At 44.7% G+C, this 25,956-nt stretch overlaps 2 protein-coding genes across 2 annotated transcripts; both read left to right on the top strand.

The window, feature by feature from the left end:
• The first annotated feature begins 296 nt into the window (after positions 1–296).
• On the top strand, positions 297–3,163 carry LOC101785964 (transcription factor MYB4). Its single transcript, XM_004953199.3, has 3 exons — positions 297–583; positions 937–1,066; positions 2,217–3,163. The coding sequence occupies exons 1-3, from the start codon at positions 448–450 to the stop codon at positions 2,836–2,838; spliced, it is 888 nt and encodes a 295-aa protein (XP_004953256.1). The 5' UTR covers positions 297–447; the 3' UTR covers positions 2,839–3,163.
• Positions 3,164–12,154: 8,991 nt separating this feature from the next.
• Positions 12,155–20,103, top strand: LOC101786376 (DEAD-box ATP-dependent RNA helicase 8). The gene is made up of 10 exons (XM_004953200.2): positions 12,155–12,745; positions 13,145–13,205; positions 15,069–15,303; positions 15,566–15,804; positions 16,774–17,025; positions 17,140–17,320; positions 17,996–18,084; positions 18,335–18,408; positions 18,488–18,642; positions 19,387–20,103. The coding sequence occupies exons 1-9, from the start codon at positions 12,402–12,404 to the stop codon at positions 18,564–18,566; spliced, it is 1,554 nt and encodes a 517-aa protein (XP_004953257.1). The 5' UTR covers positions 12,155–12,401; the 3' UTR covers positions 18,567–18,642; positions 19,387–20,103.
• The last annotated feature ends 5,853 nt before the right edge of the window (positions 20,104–25,956 follow it).

Here is a 25,956-nt window from a genome sequence, read left to right on the forward strand (position 1 = left end):
CTAATTCCAATTTTCCAAGGTCTTGCATCGCACGCTGCAGGCTTAATTATGTCTCGGCTAGCTGTGAGTACTGAAGGCCGATGCAGAAATTCAGAGAACGCTAATTAAATTGTCCTACCAACGTCTCGATTTTTTCCGTAATGCGACAGGCAAGTAACGCGAGGAAAATCTTCCTCTGATGACAGCGCCTTTTGTTTGTTTCGCAGCCAAAAGAAAGAGGGCACGGGGGCGTTGTTGGCCTTCAGCTTCAGCCTTCAGGGACTGTTTCGTGCCTATAAAAAGTCCTACCAACTGCGCGTCCTGTTGACAGACCCCAGAGCGCTCCATTCCGAAGGCGTGTAGCAGAAGCCCCTCCTGTAGCGGCAGCTGCTTTCCCTCCCTCTCTCTATCCTCCCTGCCTCCCTGCTCGGAGTCGCGCGAGCTCGTGGCGGTGGGCATCCTCCGGCAATGGGGTGCAAGGCGTGCGACAAGCCCAAGCCCAACTACCGCAAGGGCCTGTGGTCGCCGGAGGAGGACCAGAAGCTCCGCGACTACATCCTCCGCCACGGCCACGGCTGCTGGAGCGCGCTCCCCGCCAAAGCCGGTAAGACCAACAACCCGCCGCCGCCGCCGCCGCCGCCGCGTGCGTCTGCATTTCTGTCGAGTGCGAGGGGAGCGTGATTGGGGAGGATTTGGGTGCATTGCATCCGGAATTCAGACCTTGAGCGGCGGCAATTGCCAATTGCAATTGGGGTTTTGGGGTGAGGCCAAGAAAAGAACGGAGTCGTTATCTGAAGGGAGGAATTCCTCTTGCCGGCTCACTCTGCGCTGGCCGCCTCTGAAAAAGAAAGCTCTGTCGCCTGACGTTTTGTCACATGTAGCAGTAGTACTAGTTTCATCTTATCATAAGCAAATGCGCATTGGTCTCAGAATTGAGCTTTGTTCTTTGGCATGCAGGGCTCCACCGGAACGGCAAGAGCTGCAGGCTGCGGTGGATCAACTACCTGCGGCCGGGGCTGAAGCACGGCATGTTCTCGCCGGAGGAGGAGGAGACGGTGATGAGCCTCCACGCCACGCTCGGCAACAAGTAAGTTCGCGCCCCGCGCACTGCAGCTTGACGCCTCCCGTCTGGTCCTCCACGCCCACGCAAATGATTGAGACGACACACAGTTCTCCACGTTGCCCTGCCTGGCCCCCTCCCCTCGCTTTTGCTGGCAAATTTTTCGTCCACACTGCTACGTACAGGTAGCTGCCGCGCTCCCTAATCCTCCGATTGTCCCTGTCCCTGCTCGGCAGCGGCCGAGCTGGCGGCCGCTTCTGGAACACGCGGAGGAAAACTGTGGGAATCGAAAGGGAAAACCGGTAACGACGGGGGGCCTTTTTCCCCCAGTGGAGTCGATGCTGACGTGCACGCTCCACGACGCTGCATATTCGAATTTCGGAGATCTTTTCTTCCTCGCTAGTCCTTTCCTCCCGCTCCGAGAGTGCACGTTGCGATGATTAGAACGGCTTTCTTTGGCGTAATATTTGTTTATTTGAAAAAAGTGTGGACCTCTTTGGTGGCGCAACAGGGACAAGTTGGGCCGGCTAAAATAATGCGAACTTGGGAAACGCTAAATGCCATACAGTCAGTGTGGAGTTGCGTCCGGCAGCAAGTTATCTCAAACCCATTTTCTCTTCTCTATTTTCATTTCATTTATTTTTTTTTGACGTATTTGAGTTCCTTTTGCTATCCGTTTTGTTTTATTGGCTGTATGTACAGGGAATCGAAGTAGCCACACCGTCCGTCCCCTTTCGATTCGTAGCACAGCGACGATGAACATGCCGTCGGCGGCTAGCCGGCTACTTGGACCAATCCGTGTTGGCCTGCAAGATAATGAAAACAGCTGCTTTGACAAATCCGAGCTGGCACGTAGCAGTTAGTAGGCTCACGAGAAGATTATTAGATTCTTTATTGGGGGGGGGGGGGGGGGCTCGCAATTATGCCCACCAAAAAAATCAAAGGCCCGGTGGCCCACGTGAATAGACTACGTACACGCTTGTCACTTTCAACCAAGTGACACATTTTCCTTTAGGCCATCGATCTGCACGGCGGGAAAAAAGCGAGAGGGGGAAACAAACCTCAGCTCGTAATGCAAAAGCTGGGTGTTTCCACTACACTAATCCCCACCGACAGAAAAGACGACAGGAGCGGCTTGGCTTGGTTTGTTGACGCCGATTTTCGGGCTCTACTGCAGGTGGTCGAGGATCGCACGGCACCTGCCTGGCAGGACCGACAACGAGGTCAAGAACTACTGGAACTCGTACCTCAAGAAGAGGGTCGAGGGCAAGGAGGCCCCGAGCACGGCCGCGACCAGCTCCGGCGCCGATTCGGAGGACTCGCAGTGCGCCAAGCCCGGGGACGGCGCGGCGCAGGAGGCGCCGGCGGACTCCGGCTCGTCGGAGCCGCGCGAGTCGTCGTCGGCCGACTCGAGCTGCCTCACGGGCCCGCCCGCTGCCTGCAGGCCCCACGCGCCCGTGGCGCCGCCCAAGGTGATGTTCGCGGACTGGCTGGACATGGACATGGACTGCATCGTTGGTGGCCCGGTCGCGGCGGCACCTGGTCTGGACGCTGCGGGCGTGGTTGGTGCGAGCCCCAGCACGGGCGGCGATCGCAACCATCGCCACCACCAGGTGATGAGCCAGGGGTCCGTGCAGGTGGATGGGCCATCCGGTGTCGACGATGTGTCCCTGCACGGGTTCGGTGACACCGGCGCCAGCTGCTGGGAGTTCCAGGAGCACTTCGACAGCATCGATCAGATGAGCACCACCGGCTTCTGCGACCTGCTCTCCATGAGCGAGTACTTCGGGCTCAACTAGGCTCGACACGGGTTGGTGGTGATCGTTGGTGAAGGGATTGCGTTCTTTTTTAAACTTTTGTTTAGAGGTTTCGGTGAAAGGCTTGTTTGTGATTGTAAATTATTGTCGTGTAGTACGTATAGAGGAATTTAAAAAGCAGATAAAGTCAAGAGCTACGGCGATTGTTGCTACCGTGTAAAATATGGTCGTGTTTGTTGCGGTTTGCTTTGGAGAGTACAGCACCGACGGAATAAAAGGAAAAATTAGGAATAGAAGAATGTTATAAGGGTTGCACGCTTGCAGGTAGCTATTGGGCTGCACAATTTGTGTTTTGTTAATTCGAAAATGGGACATCATCTTTTTGTGACTTTCTCTTTCTTTCTTTTCTGAGTGGTGGGAGCTTATTTCTTATTGCAATCATCTTTAACATCTACGTAAATCTCACTTTCAGGGGCCCGCTTTTGAGGTGACTAGTTTTTTTTTCCTCCACTTCGTCGGCGTCGGGACCTAGTCTTGCATCTGTTATGTTATATACTGCACTATAATATCGTATACTCCCTCCGTCCGGGAAAGAATGCAACTATGGGTTGCGTGCCATCAAAAGTAGCTCACGTTTGACCACATTTCTAGTGAATACTATTCATATTTATGACTCCAAATTAATTTATTATAAAAATACATTTCATAATTAACCTAATGCTATTTATTTGATATCATAAGTATTGATACTTTTTTATCTATAATTGATCAAATTTAAGATACAAAACTATGACACTGTGCTAGAATTGCAATCTTTTGCGGACGGAGGGAGTACATATTTGTATTAAAAACACTCTTATCATAACATGACTTTATTTAGGATAAAATACATATTTTTGGAAATAAAAGTCCGCATGCTTTTGGGCAAAAATAAGAATAGTATGAAAGATCAGTACTGAGATGTAGAAAATGGATAATTAAACATTGATGGATGTGAAGAGTGGGGGTGTTAGGTCGTTTGATTTTGTTTAGGATTTATGAATGATCTTAATCTCTCCCTTTAACTTATGTTTGGTCGATCTGACATCTACAACTTCTTATTTTAGTGTCAAATTATACATGAGCAGGAGATCGGATTAAACAATCTTTGAGATGTTGAAAGCTACACTAGGTACTATCGCGTTACATAATATGGACAGATAGCTCTATGATGGTATATAGAATCACACAAGAGTTGGTGTAAAAAAACGGTCAAAAAGAAGATATAAGGAGATTTTGTGCTTGTGAAGTCTTAAAATGGTGGAAAGGAAGGTAAAGAGGTTTTTGCCAAGGGCGGGTGCTACCACTAAACGCCTATATGTCATTCTTTTACTAATGGCTGAAAAAGGAATATGCATAGTTTTTTACCAAGGGCACTTGCTACCACTAAACACCTTGATGCCGTTCTTTTCCTAATGGCTAACTACCCGTTTGTTCACTCAAAAAATATTCACCCGAGACAAGAAGGATATTTGTTTCCTACAACAGTCAATGACTTTGTTTTCGCTAACTCATGGATCGAGCCTAAAAGTCATGCAATAATGCCAAAAAAATCAATCATGAGCAAAGAACATGTTCAACATTTTGCCTATCATAATAATACAAATGATCAAATGTAACATGATGCACTGTTATTTCTTTAGCATTAATTGCAGTCTTCAACCCTAGGAGCTCATGCTACCTTTATCAAATGGGTAGCTATCCAAAGCTCATATAGCACAGTCACCAAAGCCTCTACGCATTACTAGAATTAGCTCCTTACTACGCAAGTCGATGCCATCCTACTATAATCGAGCACCTTGCCACACCGATTGATGCTCTATGTTGGAGCTCTACATTGAAATCGAGCTCACCGCCCAAATCAAATCACACCGTTGGTAAGACCAACCTCATCAACCAAATCAACACCTTATTATTGAGATCGACCTTATTGTTGCCAAAATATCTTAGGATATTTAGTAGGGTTGACCCCTGAAGCAAGTTACTTTATTTCCAACTCTATCCAAAAACGCGAACTATTACTTGTGGTAGAGATAATGGAAAGGAGTTGTCCGAATCATTTGTTGAGTCTTGTTGGTTCAGCTATCAGGACATTCCATATTCTCCTGTCTCACCCGAAAGCACTTGCTTCAAAAAAGAAGCACTTACCAAGAAATCCTGTTTCAAGGTTGTATGTAACTAGCCAACTACTTTTGACAAACCTCTAGCTGCATGTGAGATTATTTATTTTTTGCATTTTCATGATTGAAAGAAGAAGAAGAGTGATTCGTAGGACGTTGCTAATAGGCGAGTCTGCATTGCTTTCTTGGTTAATGGATGCAGTTGTACTTCCCGCTAAGAGCATGTTCAACAGTGTAGACGGCTGTTGTCTGCAAATACATTAAATATCGCACATAGATAGCAAAACAGACAACTTCTATAGTGATTTGTCCGTTAGCTTGTATGTATAGAGTTTAATCATACATGGACACATAAATCATGATGATGAAATATATTTTGATCTTTGTAGATTTTTTCGTTGCTTGTTTAATAGAATGCAACATACATAAAAATACAACCAATTAGAAGGACTGCAACCAATTAGAAGGACTGCAGTGTAACTTTTTGTTCTACTTCGTGCCCTTCTTTTCTAACTAAAAGACCTCATTGTGATTTCCATATCTATTAAGGGCCATGTTGTAAAATGACAATAACATCTATGACCTGTCTTCTCCCAGTGCTGACTCTCATCTCTCATGCCTTCTCTCCCGAAACCATAGAGCAAGCATGGCCCGCAGGCAGACTGGACGCAGCATCCAGTTGGGATCACTGCAAGGCACGGCGGCCCACGTGCGACGCTACAGCATGCAACCAACTGATGGCAGCAGGGCAAGGCGCATCAGCCCTCGTGCGGCATTATAAGTTGCAAGAAGCAGCCGACAGGTGGGCGGCTATGACAGCCCTAGTAATTAAGCAACTAAATTAGAGAATCATCAAAGTGATTAAGAACCTAAATCAAGTAATCAATAGGGTGATTAAGAAGCAAATCAAAACTAACTCCAAATTGCTGAGAGTTAAGGTCCAAAAATATCTCAGATTTTTGAACCAAGTGTTAAACTCCCTCCTGTTGAGAATCACTGGTGAAGCAAATAAAAACACATTTTATATAAGGACTTAAATCTTGATCAATATACTGGTGGTAGCCCTTCTCAAGTTGGACACCTTCCACTCACAACACTTCTTCTGATTTTGAGCAGAGGATGTTCGAAAATCGAGTAGACGATCGGTCAAATTTCAAATCTGATTCTAGAATAGCTTTGACCGACGTTCCACCAAAGATCCTACCATCCTATCCCCAACTTCGTCGAGCTTTTCCTTGTTGATCTTTATAAAAGTAATAGCACATATCTTGTTCCCGAACCTTCACTTTTGGAAATTAAACCACGTAGTTCGAACTTGGTGTGAGAATACGCGCTAAACCCGACACCTTCATCACGACACGCATCACGAGCACAATCATGCATAATTAAGCATCACGAACATCCTTTTGTGCATAGTTGGTCATTATAAGCATCATTAGTGCATAAATGAATGTTTTGGCCATGAGTTGTTAGTACCCAAAATTTTATATTTATTGGTGAAAAATCAAATTTGTGAAGAAACCCTAATTTCTTCCATACCACCGTGCCCCCAATTATTTTATTCAAATATTAAACACCATTTAGTGATTTTAAAATATTTTACCAAATTTTTTAAAGATGTTTTCTTGTGCCAGAAATTCATTTAAAGTTCAATTTTAATTGTTTTGTTTTGATGATTGTGTGCAAACCATAAAAGCTCTTGGGTTGATTCTTGTGGCATTGGATTTTTGATGATTTTACCTTTCCAACGAGTATTTTTAGAGAATTTTTGGACACCTGTAGCTAGGTCGTTTAAGAGAGCAAAATTGAACCGGAATATTTTTGACGAGAGCCCACATGTCAGTCGCCTGTATCTCTTTCTTCCACCTCCAGCTCTCCCGTTGGCCTATAAGGGACGAGCTCCACCTGGCCGGCGCCCATGGGGGCTTCCCTCCCCTCCAATCCTTGCGCACGGGGGTGAGTCACCTCGCCCGTGCTTATCCTCTCCGCTCCCTTCCTATTTAAAGACCGGTTCCCCTCTCCTCCAATCCTTCATGAACAGACCGCAAAGCTCCATTGTTCCCCACATCTTGTCCGGCCAAATTCATCGCCATGGTGCGCTCCCGGCTCGATTCCTCGCAGCCAGAGCATCCCCACGTCGTCGCGCATCCGTTTTGCCGTCTCCCGGCCACCCTCCCTCGCTGGATGGTCCTCCTCACGGCGAGCTCCCCCACCCCCCCTCCGCTACCTCCTAAAGGTTCCTGTTGTGCCACTCCTCCTCGTTGCCAGGCCCTTCTGGTGAGCTTCCTATCTCCGTGCGCCGCCCCCTCTCTCTCCCAAGCCACACCCCTTCCCTTCCCTCTGTTCCTGGCTGGCCCCCAAGTGCCAGGCGCCTTGTCTGTGTCCCGTGCCTGTGATCTGTTTGTGTGGGGGGTCTCGTTGGAGAAGAAGGAGAAAGGTTAGGGGGTTATGGGAGAAATCCAGGGACCTTTGCGCAATTAAATTGTAGATCTAGGAGCTAGATTGCAAGTTTGCCTTGGTTTTCTTTATTTCCTAGATCTAAAAAGGTTGCAACTTTGGAAATTCGTAGTAAACTGTAGAAAAATTGTAAATAGCAAATGAGGACTTTTTGGAATCCTTCTGAGTATATTTACACAGTAGAGTCATAGTATGATATGTGTTAGTGGAAAGTTTCTGATGTTTTTATTTATCCTTGCAAAGTGCTTTCATAAATCCTTTCAAGTTGGTTGGATGCATATTTTGAGTTATAGAAGTCCAAAGATTGTGATTCCAGTTGTGTTAGTCTTATGATGACACTCTCTAGCTAAGAAAAAATATTGAACATGCTAGTTGCGTACTGTTTTTATCATGTTTTGATTTAATCTTAATAAATAGGCAATTTTTAGCTTGTTTTGCTTGTCATTTTCATATCTAAAGTTATGGTGCTCCAATTGCTGTAAAATCTTTATGGTAGGCTATTGATGCTATATGTGTACTGTGGTAAAAATTTCATATAAATTAGATGCAGTATGATTGACTTATTGATTTAACATGTTTATTGCTTCATAAATGACTTTAAATAAGTTATAATTTTTATGTAGGTGTAAAAATTGGAAATGTGGTTCCACTATCTTTGTATGATGTCGTTCTACCATAATAAAATATAATATGGCTATGTATTTATAGAAAATGATGACCTTTAGATTTATCTTGCTTTTATATGTTTTCTTGCAATAGCAATTTGTCTTTTTTCATAGTAATTAATTATAAAACCTGAGCATGTGAGATTTGTACAGCAGCCATGTTTTGATAACATCTATCATACATAAAAATCTCAGTTCCAAATGAGATGTTTGCCACATCACTTATAATTAATATATATGTTTACTATATAATTGGATAATGAAAGTTTGCTAGTAGATGCATATACTTAAGTCATGTGAAGCTTTTCATAGTTATTTTTACGGGGTACATATGATGCTAAGTTATGATAAGTAGTGGTTAAGTTTTGAATATAACTCATATGTATGCTCTCATGTTAATATAACAACTAATGATTATGTTGCTTATATAAGTTCTTCATCCTTGCTTTAATTGTTGCTTAAGGTGTATAGGATGTTTCATGTTACCTAAAACTAATGCTAATTAACTATATTCATAGTAGTTGTGAGCTACGTGTTTAACTTATGCTTGTGTTACCTTGTAAAAAAAACTAAATAAAGAACCTTGTTGTATGTGTGCTGAAATAGCTGCTAGAGCAGTTCTGTTGTCGCAATATCTTCATGATTCAAATGATGTTTTATGTAAATATGGTGAATACAAAAGTTGTAGGTAACTTCATAATATAGCTTTTGTTAAATTTTCATAACCATAAGCCTGATGGTTTAGGATCTATAGATTTTACAAGTTCATTATCAGGTTTTGCGTGCTCTATGTATAAGTCTAAATGATTGTGTTGTTTAACTTAGCTAAGCTTTAAATCATGTCTTGGAGATAATAGCAGAAGTGTAGGGTTTTTCATGAGCTTTCTAAATTATTAAAGATCACCCCTTTTGGTGGTCTACATCTCCATTTATGAGTTTGTGAAGTGGATGACAGAATCTGTCCTAATCTGGACAGAGATATCTTCTTTGTGATGTTTGACCTAGTTAACTTTAGAATTAGCTCATGGTGTTTATAACAAAGTTGTGCATGGTTTATTAAGATTTCTAAAAAGTCTAGAACCACCTTGTTGTGAAAATTAGAACTCAACTTATTGCTGTTTGAAGTTGTATGTTAGTTTTCTATCCTTGTTTGTACAGATCTGCTTATTGGTTCGTTTTCAACTTGTTATTTGTTGAATCAGCTTTTGGTGTTAATAGCAAAGTTTTATATAATTTCATTAAATTTATATAAAGTTTAGGATCACCCTTATTGGATGCTTATATCTCTAGTCATGGTTAAAACAAGTGACTACTGTACTGCTGTCTAGATTCTGTGTATGTGCTTAAATTATTAGCGTTAACTTGATGTTGCATTGAGTGTTTGTTAGTTATCTCATATCATTATTAGAGTTAAATTGATCTACCTGAGAATTTTATAAATGTGTTATATAATGGTTGTCAAACACTTAACTAATAAATGGTCATGTATGCATGTTGCTACAAAATAACCTTGATGCATAGCTTCCTAGAACCTTAGTGATGTTGGTGTGTGACTTGCTTGTGTATGAGTGGTTTAAAAACAAATGTAATGTACTTTGATCACCTTTAACTTACTGATTGTGTGATGCACTTATGTATGCCATGTTGATAAGCAACATCACCCTAGTTCTTGTATGATGCTAAGCTTAATTAGCTCTGAATTGTTAATTGCTTGCAATAGCTTGACTTAAGTTCACTTGTGTGCCATGCCTAATGTACTTCTATAATAGGTTGTGTGGTGTATAGTTAAATAACTCTATGTGCCTATGTCTTGAATGATCTTATGTTTGCCTTGAATGCTTTTGTGTGATGCATCTTATTTTATCGTTCTTCGTATTCATGCGTTTGCATCTTGCATCTCATCTAGATACGCTAGATAAACCACATGAAGGACGTGATGATGGAACCGAACTTGAAAACGGTGTATGGTGGACCTACCCCGAAGATGGAAGGACTAAGCAAGTGCCGAGATGGGAGATGCTTGCCAAGCGAGTGTTGTCTAACAAACACTAACCTACTGTGGATTTCAGGCAAGCCCCGGAGCATATCTTAGTTTTCTAAACTTCTACAATGAATTATGTTGATTATGATTGTGCATTTAAATTACTAGGTGTTGCCTGAAACCTTAGATGCATGAACTTAGTACCTTTTTGATCTGAACACTAGCATGATAAGTCGTGTAGATGCAATGCTTAATAGGACACGGTAAAAGTTGAGTGATTTCCTATCACTCGCGAGTTATAAGAGTTGTTTGTTTACTTATATTACAACCATAAGGACGATGGGCGGGGCAGGATCTTGTGAACTATTTTGGTGGTCGGTAGATTGCCCCTTCTGTCTAAATGAAAATTGACTAAGATCGAAACGTGTCGGCGTTCGTGATCAAGTGTTTGAAAGTACTAATCTCATACCTAGTATGGGATGGGGAAGCCTAGTACCTGATTGAACTAGGGCGTGGCTTATACTCCTGCTGTCCCTGAAACGAGGTTCTCATGGTGCATCATGTGGGTGCAAGTGCGGCCATAGTATGGTAGAGGCCGGGACTGTGGAGCATTGCATGCCAAGGGAAGTTTGGCCTTGACATGTGCCTGGGGATCGATGGGGACGGCTGACAAGTGAAGCGACCCTTCATGGTGCGCGGATGTCATGGGATTAGGTTCGCCATGTATGGTTAATAAATTCGAATTGATTCGTCTGACTCTCACAGTTTGGGACTGCTTTATTGCTATTCTGCACTGAGTAAAGATGGAACATGATGATGATATTAATGTTGATGCTTGTCTTTAATTGTTTGGAAACTATACTGGCTTAGTGTAGGTTACTAATTTAGACTGGTTAATGAACTTAGAACTTGAGCTAAAATGTGAAAGTAAGGAACAACTTTAATCGATTTTGGCACAAATAAACCCACCGCAAAAAAGTCTTGCATGTCTAGGAGTTGATGGAGTAGTTACCACCTAACGGGTAAGCCTCGTTGAGTATCGTATACTCAGCCTTGCTTGTCGCTATCTTTTTCAGGTTTGCTGTTGTTTTGGGTGCTAGTCTTATTTGGCTTACCCAGCTCCCTCCGTGTTGGATGGTCAAGTGGGATCCTTCCTCGGACAACGAGGACATGGGTCATTGGTATCATGGTCAGCTTCGCCATGGTATTGTGTATCGACGTTTAGTTTCCGCATATTTTTCTTCTGTGTTGTTTACAACCAACTCTGTTTGAATTTCGAAAATTTTGATGTAATAAATTGTTGACCTATATTAATTTGATGGGAATGTTGTAATCTCCATGCCCACTCACCTTCGTGTGAGCAATGCTTCTCGATCCTGAGTAAGTGATTTATTGGATGAAATCCGACGGATGATCAAGGTGGCTTGGTTAAAGTGCATGATCGCGTGTGAGACGAGTTAAGTGCATTTTAGTCAGATTAATTTGGACGGTTCCGCCACAGCGGCGCGGCAAGATGCGGCGACCGGTGGGATTTTGTGGCTATCCCTACACGCCGCACTGAATCGAGGTGAGTCGTCGACCGATTCTGCAACGGGAGAAGTCATGACAGTATATAATATGGGAGCACGAGCTATGGCCGTCGTCTTGCGAGAAGACGATACAATTATCTTCTCTCGTTTAATTGTGTACATGTACGATGGATTTGCTTACCAGATGGTATATAAACAGCTTCATAGATACTGTTGTACGTGCTCTAAAGAGATCAATTTAGATCCGTTTGACGTCAAAATTATCAGCCTAAGCTTTACTCCTGTTCGCTTCAGCTTATTCAGCCGGCTTATCAGCCACCAAACAGTATTTTTCTCTCACAACAAATCAACCGTTTCAGCTTTTCAGCTGGCTTATATGCTGAAGCGAGCAGGCCCATAGTTGTCCGATTCGAGTCTCTGCGCCTAAGCTCAAGCGTCCCGTGCCAAGTAAGTATTTTTTTGGGTGCCCAAGCAAATTATACAGACGTTGGGGGTGTTTCTGCAACGCTCCTACGCAACGGAAACTGAGGAAGTTGCCAGGGCCATTCTCGTAATTCCTCCTCCACTAATCCTAGCCCACCGTTGCCCTAGCTTCGACGATCCGGCGACGCCCCCCTCCTCTCGGCTCTCGCTCCTTCCCCACCCACGAACCCTCCTGGAGGGGCAAAAAAGGGGTTCGAATTTGCTCCTGATCCAAGCGCCAGGCTCCTAGATTCCGCCTCCCAAATCATCTTCCCGATCCGATCTGCCAGTTCCCCTTCGATCCCGCTTCCCCCAGCCGATTCCTGAGAAGATCTGAGTCCTCCCCGCGACCATGGATCCGCGCGCCAGGTACCCTCCGGGCATGGGCAACGGCCGCGGCGGGAACCCCAACTACTACGGCCGCGGCCCGCCGCCGCAACAGCCGCAACAGCCGCACCACCAGCACCAGCAGACGTCGGGGGCGCACCACCACCAGCAGTACGCGCAGAGGCAGCAGCAGCAGCATCACCACCACAACTACAATCACCAGCAGCAGCACCACAATCACCACCAGCAACAGCAGCAGCAGCAGTGGCTGAGGCGGAACCAGATCGCCCGCGAGGCCGCTGGCGCGGCCGGTACCAGCGAGCCGAAGGCCCTGGCGCCATCCACGGCCGCCGATGGCGTGGATTCTAGGTGAGACGATTTGAACTTAGGGCTTTGGTGATAGCGTCGTGTTGCCCTGATGCGTGCTGCTCTTTAGTTGGCTGGACTTAATTCCCTGGCGAAATTGAACGGAATGCAGCTTGACTCATGCTATCTATTCGCGAACCATGATAACTAATTCTTCATTAAGTAATCTTGTGGTTTATAATGCCCAATCACGTGTTCTGATGCCACATACGTTGGGATGATTAAAACTAGGGTTTGCTGCATTTCAAGTTTGTAACTAAACTAGGTCTGTAGTATTACCATGTACCGGTAGCTACTGATATTTCCCAATTGTTTGATTGATTTATTGTTAATGTCGCCATGATTATTAGCAGTCACTCTTGTGGAGATAGTTTTTCAGCAACTATGTTTGTCTCTGTGCAGTTCGCAAGATTGGAAAGCCCAATTGAAGCTGCCGCCTCAAGATACACGCTACAGGACAGAGGTAACATGGCATTTCAAATTCCCTCCTGCTCTTTCACATCTAATTTGGATGCTAAGTATCACCCTAAACGTAGAAAGCATTCAGTTCTCTTCTGCACTTTGCCCAGTTGTTGGTTGTTGTTCTAGGAAAGAAATTGATGCAGGCTCCATTTTTGGTTATCCCAGTAAGATTCATTGCAGGACTAAGGGTGCGTTTGGTTTGGAGACAAGAAGGGATGGGACGGTGCCGTTCCTATTTTTTGGGATGGGATCATCCCGTCTGATGTTTGGTTGAGAGGGATGAATTCATCCCAGTTTTTTGTTTGGTACGATGGATTGAAAACGAGGGACGGATGGCTCGGGTAACACCGTTAGCTACATGTGTTTAGTGGGACCCACATGTCATATATGGGCCCACATGTCATCTTCATTTCTTTTTTTTTCTCCTCATCCTTGTCTTCTCCAACCCGCCAGAGCTCCCGAAGGCCCAGGCTGCACGGCCCCTGCTCGCCCGTCGGAGCTCCGCGCCGCCCCCGCTCGCCCCCGCCGGAGCTTCCTGCCGCCACGGCCGCGCCGCCCCCACTCGCCCCCGCTCGCCCCCGCCGGAGGTCCCGGCCGCGCCGCCCCCGCTCGCCCCCGCCGGACCTCCCGGCCGCGCCGCCCCCACTCGCCCCCGCTGGAGGTCCCGGCCGCGCCGCCCCCGCTCGCCCCCGCCGGACCTCCCGGCCGCGCCGCCCCCACTCGCCCCCGCCGGAGCTCCCTGCCGCCCCGGCCGCGCCGCCCCCACTCGCCCCCGCTCGCCCCCGCCGGAGGTCCCAGCCGCGCCGCCCCCGCTCGCCCCAGGCCGCGCCGCCGGAGGTACCCGCTCGCCCCAGGATGCGCCGCCGGAGGGGCCTGCTGGCCGTGGGCACCGGCCGCGGCGCCGGGGGCGCTCGCCCCGCCGGCTGGACCCGCTTGCTCCGGCGGCCGCTCGTCCCAAGCCACGCCGTCGGAGGTCCCTGCCGGCCGCCGACCCTGGGCACCGGCCGCGCCGCTGGAGGACCCCGTCCTGCCGGAGACGAAGCAGCCCCGCGCCAGTCTTGCGAACGGAGAAGGACGGAGCAGACGGCGCCCGAAGTGGGATGACTCTGTCCGCTCGTTTTGGCCGGACGGGGTCATCCCGCATCTTGGGAGCATATTCCCATTTGTAGACCGTCCCGTCCCTCGTGACTCCGAACCAAACACTATCAAATTTGGGACCGTCCCGTCCCGTCCCGTCCCGTCCCCGGTACCAAACACACCCTAAGTCTTTGTCCACTGTACTGTTTAAAAAAATTAGCGCAGTTTAGTTTTCGTTTTTAATGCCTTACATCACACAGTCACAGTGGAATAGTAGTTCTGATCCCAGACATTTCTGAGGGGCCTGAATTTGCAAAGTATTCTTTGACATCCCAGAGTTACCTTCAAAGATACACATATTTGTGTAGTTATGTCACATGGGTGGTTGATAGTAGCTATTTTTATTACTCGGATCCGCTTAAATTCATCATACGTATTGGTGCTGATGCCAAGGAAATATGATTCAACCATGCAATGGTATATTGGCAATAGGAAGTAGTCTTGATTATGCATTTGCACGGTTTAACTCATAAATGTTTTGCTGCCCAGATTTCTACAGAATAAGTGAATAACACATTTTTGAAGTTCTCTTGGACAGTACATATCTTTAGTTTTTTTTCCAAAAGGGAAAAAAGTTCTAACCGGCTATGATTGGATTTTCATGTTCTTATTTTCCCTCTTCTTGCTTTACCACCTACACTGTTGGTTTTTTATGGAGCCTTATGTTGCTACCACTCTTTGCACTGATTTATTAGTTTCTTCTCCTTTTCTTTTAAATTTTGTTCAGGATGTTACAGCCACTAAGGGAAATGAGTTTGAAGACTACTTTCTCAAGCGTGAACTCCTGATGGGGATATACGAGAAGGGATTTGAAAGACCCTCTCCTATCCAAGAGGAAAGCATTCCTATTGCTTTAACTGGTAGTGACATTCTTGCAAGAGCGAAGAATGGAACTGGCAAGACTGCTGCATTTTGTATTCCTGCACTGGAAAAGATTGATCAAGATAAAAATGCTATTCAAGGTCTGTTCTAGACTCTGGAACTAAATTTGATGTCAAACGACCTTTATATGGTCTTAAAGGTGTACCTTTGCCCATGTTAACGTGATAGTTGGTGTACACTTGAGCTTGTGCACAGTTGCATTGTTATTTTTTTTTCATTATTCAGGTCTCTTTTTTTTTTCTGTGTGGCTGTTCTTTGATATTTAGATGTAATTTTCATTCATTTTTTTTTTCAGCCATTGTTTATGAGAATGCTTGAATAATGCCTCTGTGTGATTTGCAGTTGTTATATTGGTTCCCACAAGGGAATTGGCTCTACAGACATCGCAAGTTTGCAAGGAGCTTGGTAAGCATTTGAAGATCCAAGTTATGGTTACCACCGGTGGGACCAGCTTGAAGGATGATATTGTTCGTCTGTACCAACCTGTACATTTACTTGTTGGAACACCTGGGCGTATTTTGGATCTTACAAAGAAAGGTATTTGCATTTTGAAGGACTGTTCAATGCTTATTATGGATGAGGTAATTTATTTGAACCTTTGTCTAAATGCTATTGTATTGCTACTTACATAAATGGCCAGTTTTACTAGTCTTGTGCTACATGTTATTCAGCGATGTATCTTGCCACTTTAATCCATTAATGTCTAAAATAACCTTTTCGGAAGGAGATATTCTTACCTATTAGATTATACTTCAAGCTTTGTTTAAATGCTACGTATTTCTACTCATGTAAATGACCCAGTTTTACCACTCTTGTGCAACATGTTATTCAGCAGTGTATCTTGCCACTTATTTATTTCATGTCTAAAAGTACCCTTGCGGAAGAAGAGTTCTTACCTATTAGATTATTCAATGTCACGCTTTTCATTAACAACCAACACTAGTGAGTAGTGACCACCAAAACAAAAAATTATAAAAAAAGCCAGTGAACCTTTGTTGGAGTTGCACCCTGAATATTTCACCTAGTGTTTAATTATTTTCCTGCCCCTATCTAGACCCGGATTCCACCCTGAACTTGCTTATCATCTAGCTTTCTTTTGCAGTTCAACGTAGAATGGGATTTTTTTGAAAAAAAAAATTCTGACAGGCGAACTCGGAATATTAGATCTAACCCATAAGTAGCAGGGCTCAGTGTTAGCTGCAAGATGGTGGTGCGGTTATTCTTGGAACCAAGCTGTGCATTGTGTCCGTCATTTGGACTCTGTTAAGTTTGTTGCATAAGTTGTGTAAAAATAAGAAATAGTAAGGTGACTAGAATGATCCTGAAAGATCATGCGTCTAGGTGCTAATCCTTTAAGAATCAAGTATGAAGCTGTGGGTCTTAAAAGACAAAAATAGTATCTAGTAACTAGAAAATTTTTAGTACCCTGTTATGCCCCATTTAAGTTGCCAATAAACTTATTTTTAGACTTCTGTTTGATTGTTTCATTATTGGAATTTGGTCCTTTGGTCTTGGCCTTTCCCCAAAATAATACTCGTCTTATTTTCCAGGCAGACAAGCTTCTCTCTCCTGAGTTTCAACCTTCTGTGGAACAGTTGATTCGCTACCTCCCTGCTAGCCGACAGATTTTGATGTTTTCAGCAACATTCCCTGTGACTGTTAAGGAGTTCAAGGACAAATATCTGCCTAAACCTTACGTGATTAACCTTATGGATGAACTTACACTGAAGGGAATTACACAGTTCTACGCGTTTGTTGAAGAAAGACAGAAAGTTCACTGTCTTAACACCCTCTTTTCCAAGGTTTAGCTGATGAGCACATATATCATTTAATGATGTTTATTTGACTAGTCATTTTTGTTCCCTCATAAGTCATATAACTTACATGTCATTCAATTCTTGATTGTTTTGGTACAGCTTCAAATCAACCAGTCAATAATATTCTGTAACTCTGTAAATCGTGTCGAACTATTGGCGAAGAAGATCACAGAGCTTGGTTATTCTTGCTTCTATATTCACGCAAAGATGCTGCAAGACCACCGTAATAGAGTTTTCCATGATTTCCGTAACGGGGCATGCAGGAACCTTGTTTGTACTGGTATGTTGTTAATTTTCTTCTGGACTTGCTCGCACATAGGCTTTTCCCCCTTGTATATGCAAGCTTGTTGGTAGTTCAATGTCAGTTTTAATCATTCATTTCCCTCCCTGTCGTCAGATGCCATTCGATAGCATAATTCTGAACCATCACATCCTGTTAGGTTGGTCCATAGCACAATGCACACTAACACGCAAAAATCAATGTGAAATAACCATCCATACCCCTACTGAATGGCACGATATAACAAGATTTTCTTCTTTCAAAGCAACTTGGGGTAGAGAGGGGAAACATTACTCTTTTTTTTTTACTATATACTCTTTGTTTCCTCAATAGATAAACATTTTGAAAGGCTATAGAGAAGCATAGTGAAACGGAGGGAGTGCAACAAGATCGCTAACCTTTCTACTAATTTAGTTCACGCAGTGAAAGTTGAAATGACAAATCCGTTCCATGTTGTCAATTCTGTTTTGGCATATTTTTGTTCTATTAATTGGTTGTTATAATGTTAATGTGTAAGATTATTAAGAAATACATGAATGTCATGCATTCTGTTAAACAAAATGCAAAGGAGTGTTCATAGAATATTCTACTAGCTTTTGGACTTAACTAGCATGTAGGTAGATTTGTGCACTGCTTGTTTCTGTTCTAAACATTTCTGTCCGTTTTCTTTTGCAGATCTTTTTACAAGGGGAATTGATATTCAAGCTGTCAATGTCGTTGTCAATTTTGATTTCCCCAAGAACTCTGAAACCTATCTCCACAGGGTAGGATTGAACAAACTGTGCCTTTTACTTTTGTTTTCATAACCTGACATTTAAGTGTGGCATGAAATTATGTTGCTCATGACTGACCATCTGTTTTGGCACTTTTGAGGCACTTTAAAATAAAAAATGCTTGCCACTTATCATGTTAACGGCTTATCCTTGTTGATACTTAGAAACCAAATATATGACTGTTGCATTTTACTGTTGGCATCCATTTCTGGCAATTTTAATGCTCCTTTTGGCTTGCCAGGTTGGTAGATCTGGGAGATTTGGTCACCTTGGTCTGGCTGTGAATTTGATCACCTATGAGGATCGGTTTAACCTGTATGCAGACTTTCCACTGCAAGTTTGTTGACCTCTTCTATTCCACACTTTGTTCTGACTGTATCATTTCTTGGAACAGGTATAGGATTGAACAAGAGCTTGGGACTGAAATAAAACCAATTCCTCCTCAGATAGACCAGGCTATATATTGCCAATAATCTGACAAAGTTTCCACCTTCATTCATTTCTCCAGGAGTAATAAGGAGACAACTTTTGTAAATACCAGCTCATCAGGTAACCTTTTTTTTTCCTTAAAAAAATGGGTTTGTCGTCTGTCTCCATGATCCATGAATCACTGGTACTTCTTTTAGTATAACTTCACAAAGGCCTCAGCGATGCTGTTTCAACCTATCTTTTTGCATGCTCTATAGACTGGTTCCATGATTTTGTTGCCAGAACATTTAAAATTGTGTAAACTCTTTGATGTAATTTACAGTATTGAGTTGTATATTGCTAACAATTTTTTTTTGTTTTACAGTTTGAGTTGTATATTGCTATCATTTTTTTTATTTTATATAAGTACATGTGGAAGTATTAAACTAGGTGCTTTTTACTGCCGGCTAGGATGTTTTGACCTGCGGTACTACATGTTATTAGTTTCGCTTTAATTTTTTGGCCGACATGATACTTGGCAACTGAGTTCAGACCTAATCTCCAAGCAGCCACTAACTTTTTTAACTTCTTTACACATTTAATATCTTGTCATTTGCATAGCAGCAGACCTACACATTGTTGTTGTAGATTATTTATTCATGAATTTAAATTGTTCAAATCTAAATTCAAACTTGAAAATTCTAACATTGTTTCCCAAGAATTCTATTGCTGGAGGTAATTTTAAAGCATGGCACCCATTTGGTTTCCACCCTGACATCAGAACTCACAAGATTTCAGTTGGTTATGTTTTATGTGTTGGGTGTGTTAAGTGTGTGGGAAGAGCCAGTATCCAAAAGCTTAGTTGACCCTCTGTTATGTGTGCAGATTTTATGGTGTGAATTCCTGTGGCGCATCGAGACAATTTTATGTTGGTGGATGGCGTGAAACGAGGCATCCAACTTTTCTGAAAACCTTGTTATGCTGACACTATTATGGCTATCTGAGGGCGAACGTCCTGCCACATTTAGGCACAGAGTAGTGTATATTGCTAGGTGCCTGTTCCTAGGGCCGTCGTGGTCTAGTTTCTTTGTATTTCTCTTATTTTTCGTCAATCTGTGTCTTTAGCTGTTTCTCACAGGACATTTTAACCCTGTTGCTGGTTCTGGGCTTGTGGCCTGTGGGTGCAAGCGTGTTGCTCAAGTCCAACTTGGGGCAATGTGCCGTTGATGGGTAATTGGGTGTGGCGAGTTGGCCATTGAACTTGAGGTCTGAAGCCTGAAAGTAGTCGCCTTCAGGTGAGGGTCGTGAAGTGGAATACAAGTTTGGAAATAATATGTGGTACGCTGCATCATGCATGCAGTCTTTCCCTTGCAGCCATGCCATTTGGCTTGGTGCCATGGTCGTCATTTAGATTCTGCCGGCCTTTATTGAGCATGTAATTGTTGGATAAAACGTTCTTCACTTGTCTTGTGCTGAATTGATGTGTCAAGCACAAGCAACTTGTCCTGGTTGTGGGTACTAAACTGTGGTACGCTGCATCATGCATGTTTCTTGACGTTACTATCATAATAAGATACTTCGGTATTCCCCGTTGCTTTTGGACCTGTTTGCGTTATTGTGGTGGTGATATATACTGGGCCATAGGTGCTCTGGTTTGTGGAATCTTAGAATAAGTTTGTTTATTTCATCATTTTGAACAAGGTTCTGGGGATCATTTTCGGCGCCTTGACAATAAAGCCGTTTTCGTTGACAGGGATGCTTGCTTATTTAAGATGGTTAATGTCAGGTCGCCTTTTAATCAAATCTGTTTATGTATTGTTTATAATTTTGGCTTTTCGTCGTCGTGTGACATGATGGCCGGTTGGATTCCTCTTAGCTGTGGAGGTTCCGTATGGTTCCGTTCCAAATTACGACTCCCTCCGTTTAAAATTATAAGTTATTTCAATGTTTCGGAGAATCAAAATTATAAGTCATTTTAATAGTTTGGAGAGTTAAAGTATCTTAAGTTTAATCAAATTTATGCGATAAAGTACTAACGTTCATGTTACCAAATAAGTATCATTAGTTTCTTCATTAAATATATTTTTATAGTATATTTATTTGGTGCTATAAATCTTTGTGATCCTTTTTATAATTTTGGTCAAACATAAAATAGTTTGATTCTTAAAAAAATTGAAATGATTTATAATTTGGAACGGAGTACCTCTTAATTGTGCAGGTTCCGTAATCCCAACGTACTGGTGCTAAGAACACAAAGGGAACATAATCGTAGACAATAAGAGTTGTTGCTTTCATGGATTGCACATTGAATCACCTTCCCTATTTGGACGAGCCATTTTCTCGACAATGTGGTGCTACATTAACCATTTGCTAATGATAAATTAATTAGCTTTAATAGATTCGTCTCGCGAATTAGCCTAGAAGTTCTGCAATTAGTTTTATAATTAGTTCATATTTAGTCCTCCTAATTAGCATCCGAACATTCGATGTGACACGTGCTAAGTTTAGCATCTCGTATCCAAACCGTCCCTTATCCCGGTGAGCTGAAAGTGGCAAAACGGTCTCCCCCCTTGTGACAAGCCTTTCTTTGGCTGCAGTCCGGGCACTGCATGGGGTGGGAGTGGTCAAGCACGCTATCTTGGAAATATTCAGACACCCGTTTGAATCCCAAGGAAGCAAGAAATAGCCTATGCTTCTGCACCCCTTGCATGCACATAGCATCAGTATGGTTTCCTCATTTCTCCTACTCAGTGCCATGTTTGTTTTGAGATGTGAAGCTTTGCCCTGTCTGCCATACCTCTTTTTTAGATAAATTTCTCTGTCACCATGTATGAGGACAGCAGCAGATAGGAGATAGGACCTTGGCTTTCACAGTTTGATGAGGTTAATTTGCATTTGGACTACCAGATGCAACAAATGAGCAACCAAAAGAGCCACCGAATTGTGCTCTGCCATAGGATAGGGGATCACGATCCTTCATGACAACAGCACTATACGCTCTTACCCGAGCACAGGACTACAGGAGGAGATTCTGAACTCTCCGAGGACTTCATGACGGCGAGTTCTCGAGTTCCATTAATACGCGTAATCTCATCGGGAAAGAAGTTAGAGCTTGTTGCATGATTGAGCCAGAAAACTCGCAGCACTTCTGGCTCTCCTCTGGACCATCTACTATCCTTTTGAGAGAGAGAAAAAATGCTACAGCGTGACAGTGTCCATGCTGCAGAGCCTGCACGCACACAAGTACTTTTGTACCGCAAACAGAATTAAAGTATACTGTAGCTCTACCACCGTATGCGTACATCGTCAGCCAGCGGAGAAAAAGAAACCGAGCAGGGGGGAGCAGAGGCGCGGTCCTGTTCCGATGAGCCCGCCGCAGCACCTGTCCGGCTGCGTCATGATGGCGATGCCCCTCGCCACCCTGCGGCTGGCCACTGCAGCAGGCCGGCGAGCAGCAGTGGCAGCGGACGCAGCGAGACAGGAACTCTCTGAACTCCGCATTTACTCCGTCACCCTTGCTCAAAATCCGAGCTACACTCGTAGGCCAGCCCCCCTCATTGAAGGCCACTCCATGCCCTTTACGTCTTCATCTCCGCGTCGTCGCTCGTCGTCGCGTCTCGCGTCGGCCTTGCGCGCCGAATTTGTTTATTATTTGCTCGCCGCAGTGCGCTACACCGCTACTCGTCGCCTCGTCGGCTCACCGCCGTCCCTGTGGACGTGAGGTGCGGGCGGCGTCTCTCTGCTATGCTCACCCACTTGTGTGCGCCGTATTGGTAAAGGACAACCATCGAGTTGTATGCCGGTCGGTGGGAAGACAACTATTTTGTGTTCTCTTATCTTGCAACATCACCAGCTTAAAATAGGTTTCTTCCTCTTACCATAAATAAATATAGATAGCTTAGTTATCTTCGTTGTTACGTAAATTGTAGGTCATTTTATATTTTCAAGAGACATAGATTTTGCTATGTATATAGAGTTCTAAACATAATATAATATTTAGATGCATAGCAAAATCATGTATCTAGAATAGCTAAAACGAAGGGAGTATAAGTTGGCGCACGTTTTAGATCATTTTTCACATTTCTTTCATGTTTTGAAATTTTTAATTGATAGGCTAATAAATGAACTGAGGAAGAAAAAATGAGGGCAACATGGTCATACTATCCAACTCCTTAATTCATGTGGAGGCTAAAACCACTTAATTTGTGATAGGAGTATACTGTTCACAAAAGCACTCCATTCATCCATAAAGAGTACAATTTTGCTATTAAAAATATCCCTAAGATATTGTAATTCTAGATAGGGATAAAAGTGGGACCTTTCCTTATCATCCACGCGCAACCGTCCCACCGACACATCATATCCCCATCCACACGTGTCCTCACATGTTCTTCTTCACGCTGCCTCTCTCGGCTCATGCACCAACCTTTTCCTGGCGGGCAGTCGGCCACCACCGCTCACCACCTGCCATCCCACTCTCATGGTGGTGAACATTCTCTCCAACCATGGCATGAGCTCGAATAGGGGCGCCGTCTGCCTGAGCCGGCTGATCCACATTAGCTCTAGGCGAAATAGGGCCATCGCCCAATGGAGGTGGTGGATCTAGCCTCTGGGCCACGACTACTGGATTAGAGACCCCCACGATGGATCACCTCTTATCGAAAAAACTAGAATTGTATTTTTCATGGGACGAGGTATATGCTTTCCATTCTTTTAGTAAGTGATCTTTATTTCTTCCTTTCTTGAGTAGCGAAATAGCAGCGTAATTTCCTATGTAATTTCTCCGATCCCTAGGCTTAGAGTGAAATGGGAAATCGACAGTAAGATTTGGTGCTGGCTTTTGTTGACTTGAGAGGCTAGAATGATGCAGCAGTGGGATGTTACCATATTGGATTAGTAGTATCAGCTCCAGCGTAAGTTTTAAGGGAGTACTCCAAGGCATCATCACCAATTTTTCTAAGTGCCGTCAGAGGTAGGCTGCTGGGAAGCATGCTTTTGCACCTGGTGCTTCAAATAAAGTAGTATTTTTTACTCACCATTACTACTTGGTTGGAAAAAGCTGCCAGCCATAATTGTTTATAGGATAGAAGATTGCTTTTGTTTTAGCTTATACGCTGGAGCATTTTGTTTCAGCTAGCATCCGGATGGTATGTCCAGCTTCAAAATTCTTGGAACGACAATACGCTCGCCTTGCTCTCAAAGTGGAGACAGAAGGAGAGGGACGGTCTATACGGAGATTGGTTACCACAATGGGGCGATAGTTGTGGTTCCATTGGCGAAGACGCTACAAGAAACGGTAGGAAGTCCGGAGGTGTTGCTGAGGAAGTGAAAAGAAGTCATGACAAGATTGTTAAAACTTAGTCAAAATATTAGATTTTGCTTTGGTAGCATTAGTATCTTTTAAACTCGACATGTATGAAAATAACATTATTAAGCCCCGTTTGTGAATTGTGAGAGCTTATATCAGTTCCAGCTCTTTCCATTTTAGACAGTGCAAGCGTGAAATCATTTCATAAATCAAGTTAAAATTAAATTAGCTTCACCAACTTTTACTACACTGTTTTAAAGAAGCCCTCACGATTTTTCGAATCAGAGTAAAATGCATTTAGAATCAGAGTAAAATGCACCGGTGGTATATAAACGTGGTAGGAAATGTGATCCAGGTACCTTTCTAAATGCACATTAAGATTCTTAAACTTGCTAGATAATTCACGTGAGGTCCAAATCACAATTAACAAGTTTGCTGACATAGAGCTGGGCAGGACCCTCACCCTCTCTTTATCCCTTATTTCTTCCTCTTCCTCCATGGCTCCCTCCCACACAGTAGAACCACGATGGCAGCCGTGCGCAACCTCCCCCAACCGCCGCCGCCGATGGAAGCAATGGCAGCAGCCAACGACACTAGGACCTCCCATGTCTAGCTGCATTCACTATTGGAAAACTCAGCATTCGTCCCGAGGCTCAGTACCGGTTGCGTTTTGATCCGGTACTAATGTGAGCATTAGTACTGGGCCTAACGGCTATTCCCCTATGAGCCCCTCGTGACCCTCTTTAGTACTGGATGGAGGCTTCACCCGGTACTAAAGGTTGCACATTAGTACCGGTTGAAGCCTCCAACCGGTACTAATGTGCCTGGGGGCCTTTAGTACCGGGTGGAGGTTTCACCCGGTACTAATTGGTAACAGTTAGTACCGGGGAAGCCTCCACCCGGTACTAATTGGTGGGTGGGGATCCGAAATTTGGACTTCACTAGATTGAAGTCCACCGCACGCATCCGCTCCTCATCGTCTTATCCGCCCATGACTCTCCCTCAATCTCTCTCCCGAATGGCACCCCTCTCTCTTCTCCCCCCACGGCGGTGATCGGTCTCTTCTCTTCCTCCCACTGCAGCGCTCCTCCAATCCCCTCCCCTCATGGCTGCCTTTCCCCTCTCCCCTCCGCGCGCCCCTCACTGCGACACCGGTGAGGAGCGGCGGCGGGGTGAGGTGAGGCAACAACACGGCGGTGGGGGAGCGCAGAGGCGGAGTGGCGGGCGACGACGCGGGGAGCTGCAGTAGGCGACGGTTCGTGGAGCAGTAGCGGGCGAGGAGCAAGGAGCGGCAGCAGGGCAAGGAAGCGGAGCGTCGGTAGGGCGTGGCGGAGCAAGGAGCGCGTGGATCTTGGAGTAGCGGCCACCTCTCCCTTAGATCCGGCGGCGGTGGTTGAGCAGCATAAGTACGCTGCCTCCCTCCCTCCCTCTCCCCCTCTCTCTTCGGTGCAGGGCTCAGGTGCGGTGCACTCGGGGCTCCGGCGCTCAGGCGGACGCTGGCGGGGTGTGGCCGAGGTTCCGGCGCTGTAGCGGACGGCGGCGGGTGCAGCCGGGGCTCCGGTCGGCGGATTTCTTTTTTATATTTTTTAATACCCCTTTAGTGCCGGTTATTTGACCCGATACTTAAAGGTCCCCTTTAGTACCGAAATAGCAATACCGGTTACATAACCGGTACTAATAGGAGGTTTGGACTCGGCACTGAAGGCGTGTTCCAGTGATTCATCATCCTCAACGCAATGTCCACTGCTCGCACAACCTTACCCCGTCGTTCCGTGTTTTGGGAACAGGCACGCTTGCTTCGACCTCACACTGCCGAAGCTTTCCTCGTCCACCACGCTACCTGACCCCATTGGTCGCGCGGTCAAAGTTCACCCTGACTCCGCGCCGACAACACTCGCTCCATCCATCACGCTGCTCACTCTCGCTCTAACCTAGCTTGCCCCTTTCAACACCGCCTACCATGACCTCGCCCTCGCTGTTGCTCGCTTTGACCTCACCCTGCTGCAACCACCTGACCTCATGTTGCTCCGCGGCCACCTGCGCGAGCTTGAGTGCCCCCATCCGCCACCCAAGCTCGAGTACCTCCTGGTCGAATGGAGATCAAGAGAGAAAGAGAGAAGATATGTGGATATGACAATGGATCTCAT

Source organism: Setaria italica, chromosome I (genome assembly GCF_000263155.2).
Source record: "Setaria italica strain Yugu1 chromosome I, Setaria_italica_v2.0, whole genome shotgun sequence".
NCBI lineage: Eukaryota > Viridiplantae > Streptophyta > Magnoliopsida > Poales > Poaceae > Setaria > Setaria italica.

Excerpts from the sequence above, each read along its gene's own strand:
- LOC101785964 (XM_004953199.3), top strand. The coding sequence starts at position 448 with ATGGGGTGCAAGGCGTGCGACAAGCCCAAGCCCAACTACCGCAAGGGC. Across the intron at positions 584-936 it reads CGCGCTCCCCGCCAAAGCCG|GGCTCCACCGGAACGGCAAG; the intron begins GTAAGACCAACA and ends TTTGGCATGCAG. Across the intron at positions 1,067-2,216 it reads CACGCCACGCTCGGCAACAA|GTGGTCGAGGATCGCACGGC; the intron begins GTAAGTTCGCGC and ends GCTCTACTGCAG.
- LOC101786376 (XM_004953200.2), top strand. The coding sequence starts at position 12,402 with ATGGATCCGCGCGCCAGGTACCCTCCGGGCATGGGCAACGGCCGCGGC. Across the intron at positions 13,206-15,068 it reads ATACACGCTACAGGACAGAG|GATGTTACAGCCACTAAGGG; the intron begins GTAACATGGCAT and ends AATTTTGTTCAG. Across the intron at positions 18,409-18,487 it reads TATGAGGATCGGTTTAACCT|GTATAGGATTGAACAAGAGC; the intron begins GTATGCAGACTT and ends TTCTTGGAACAG.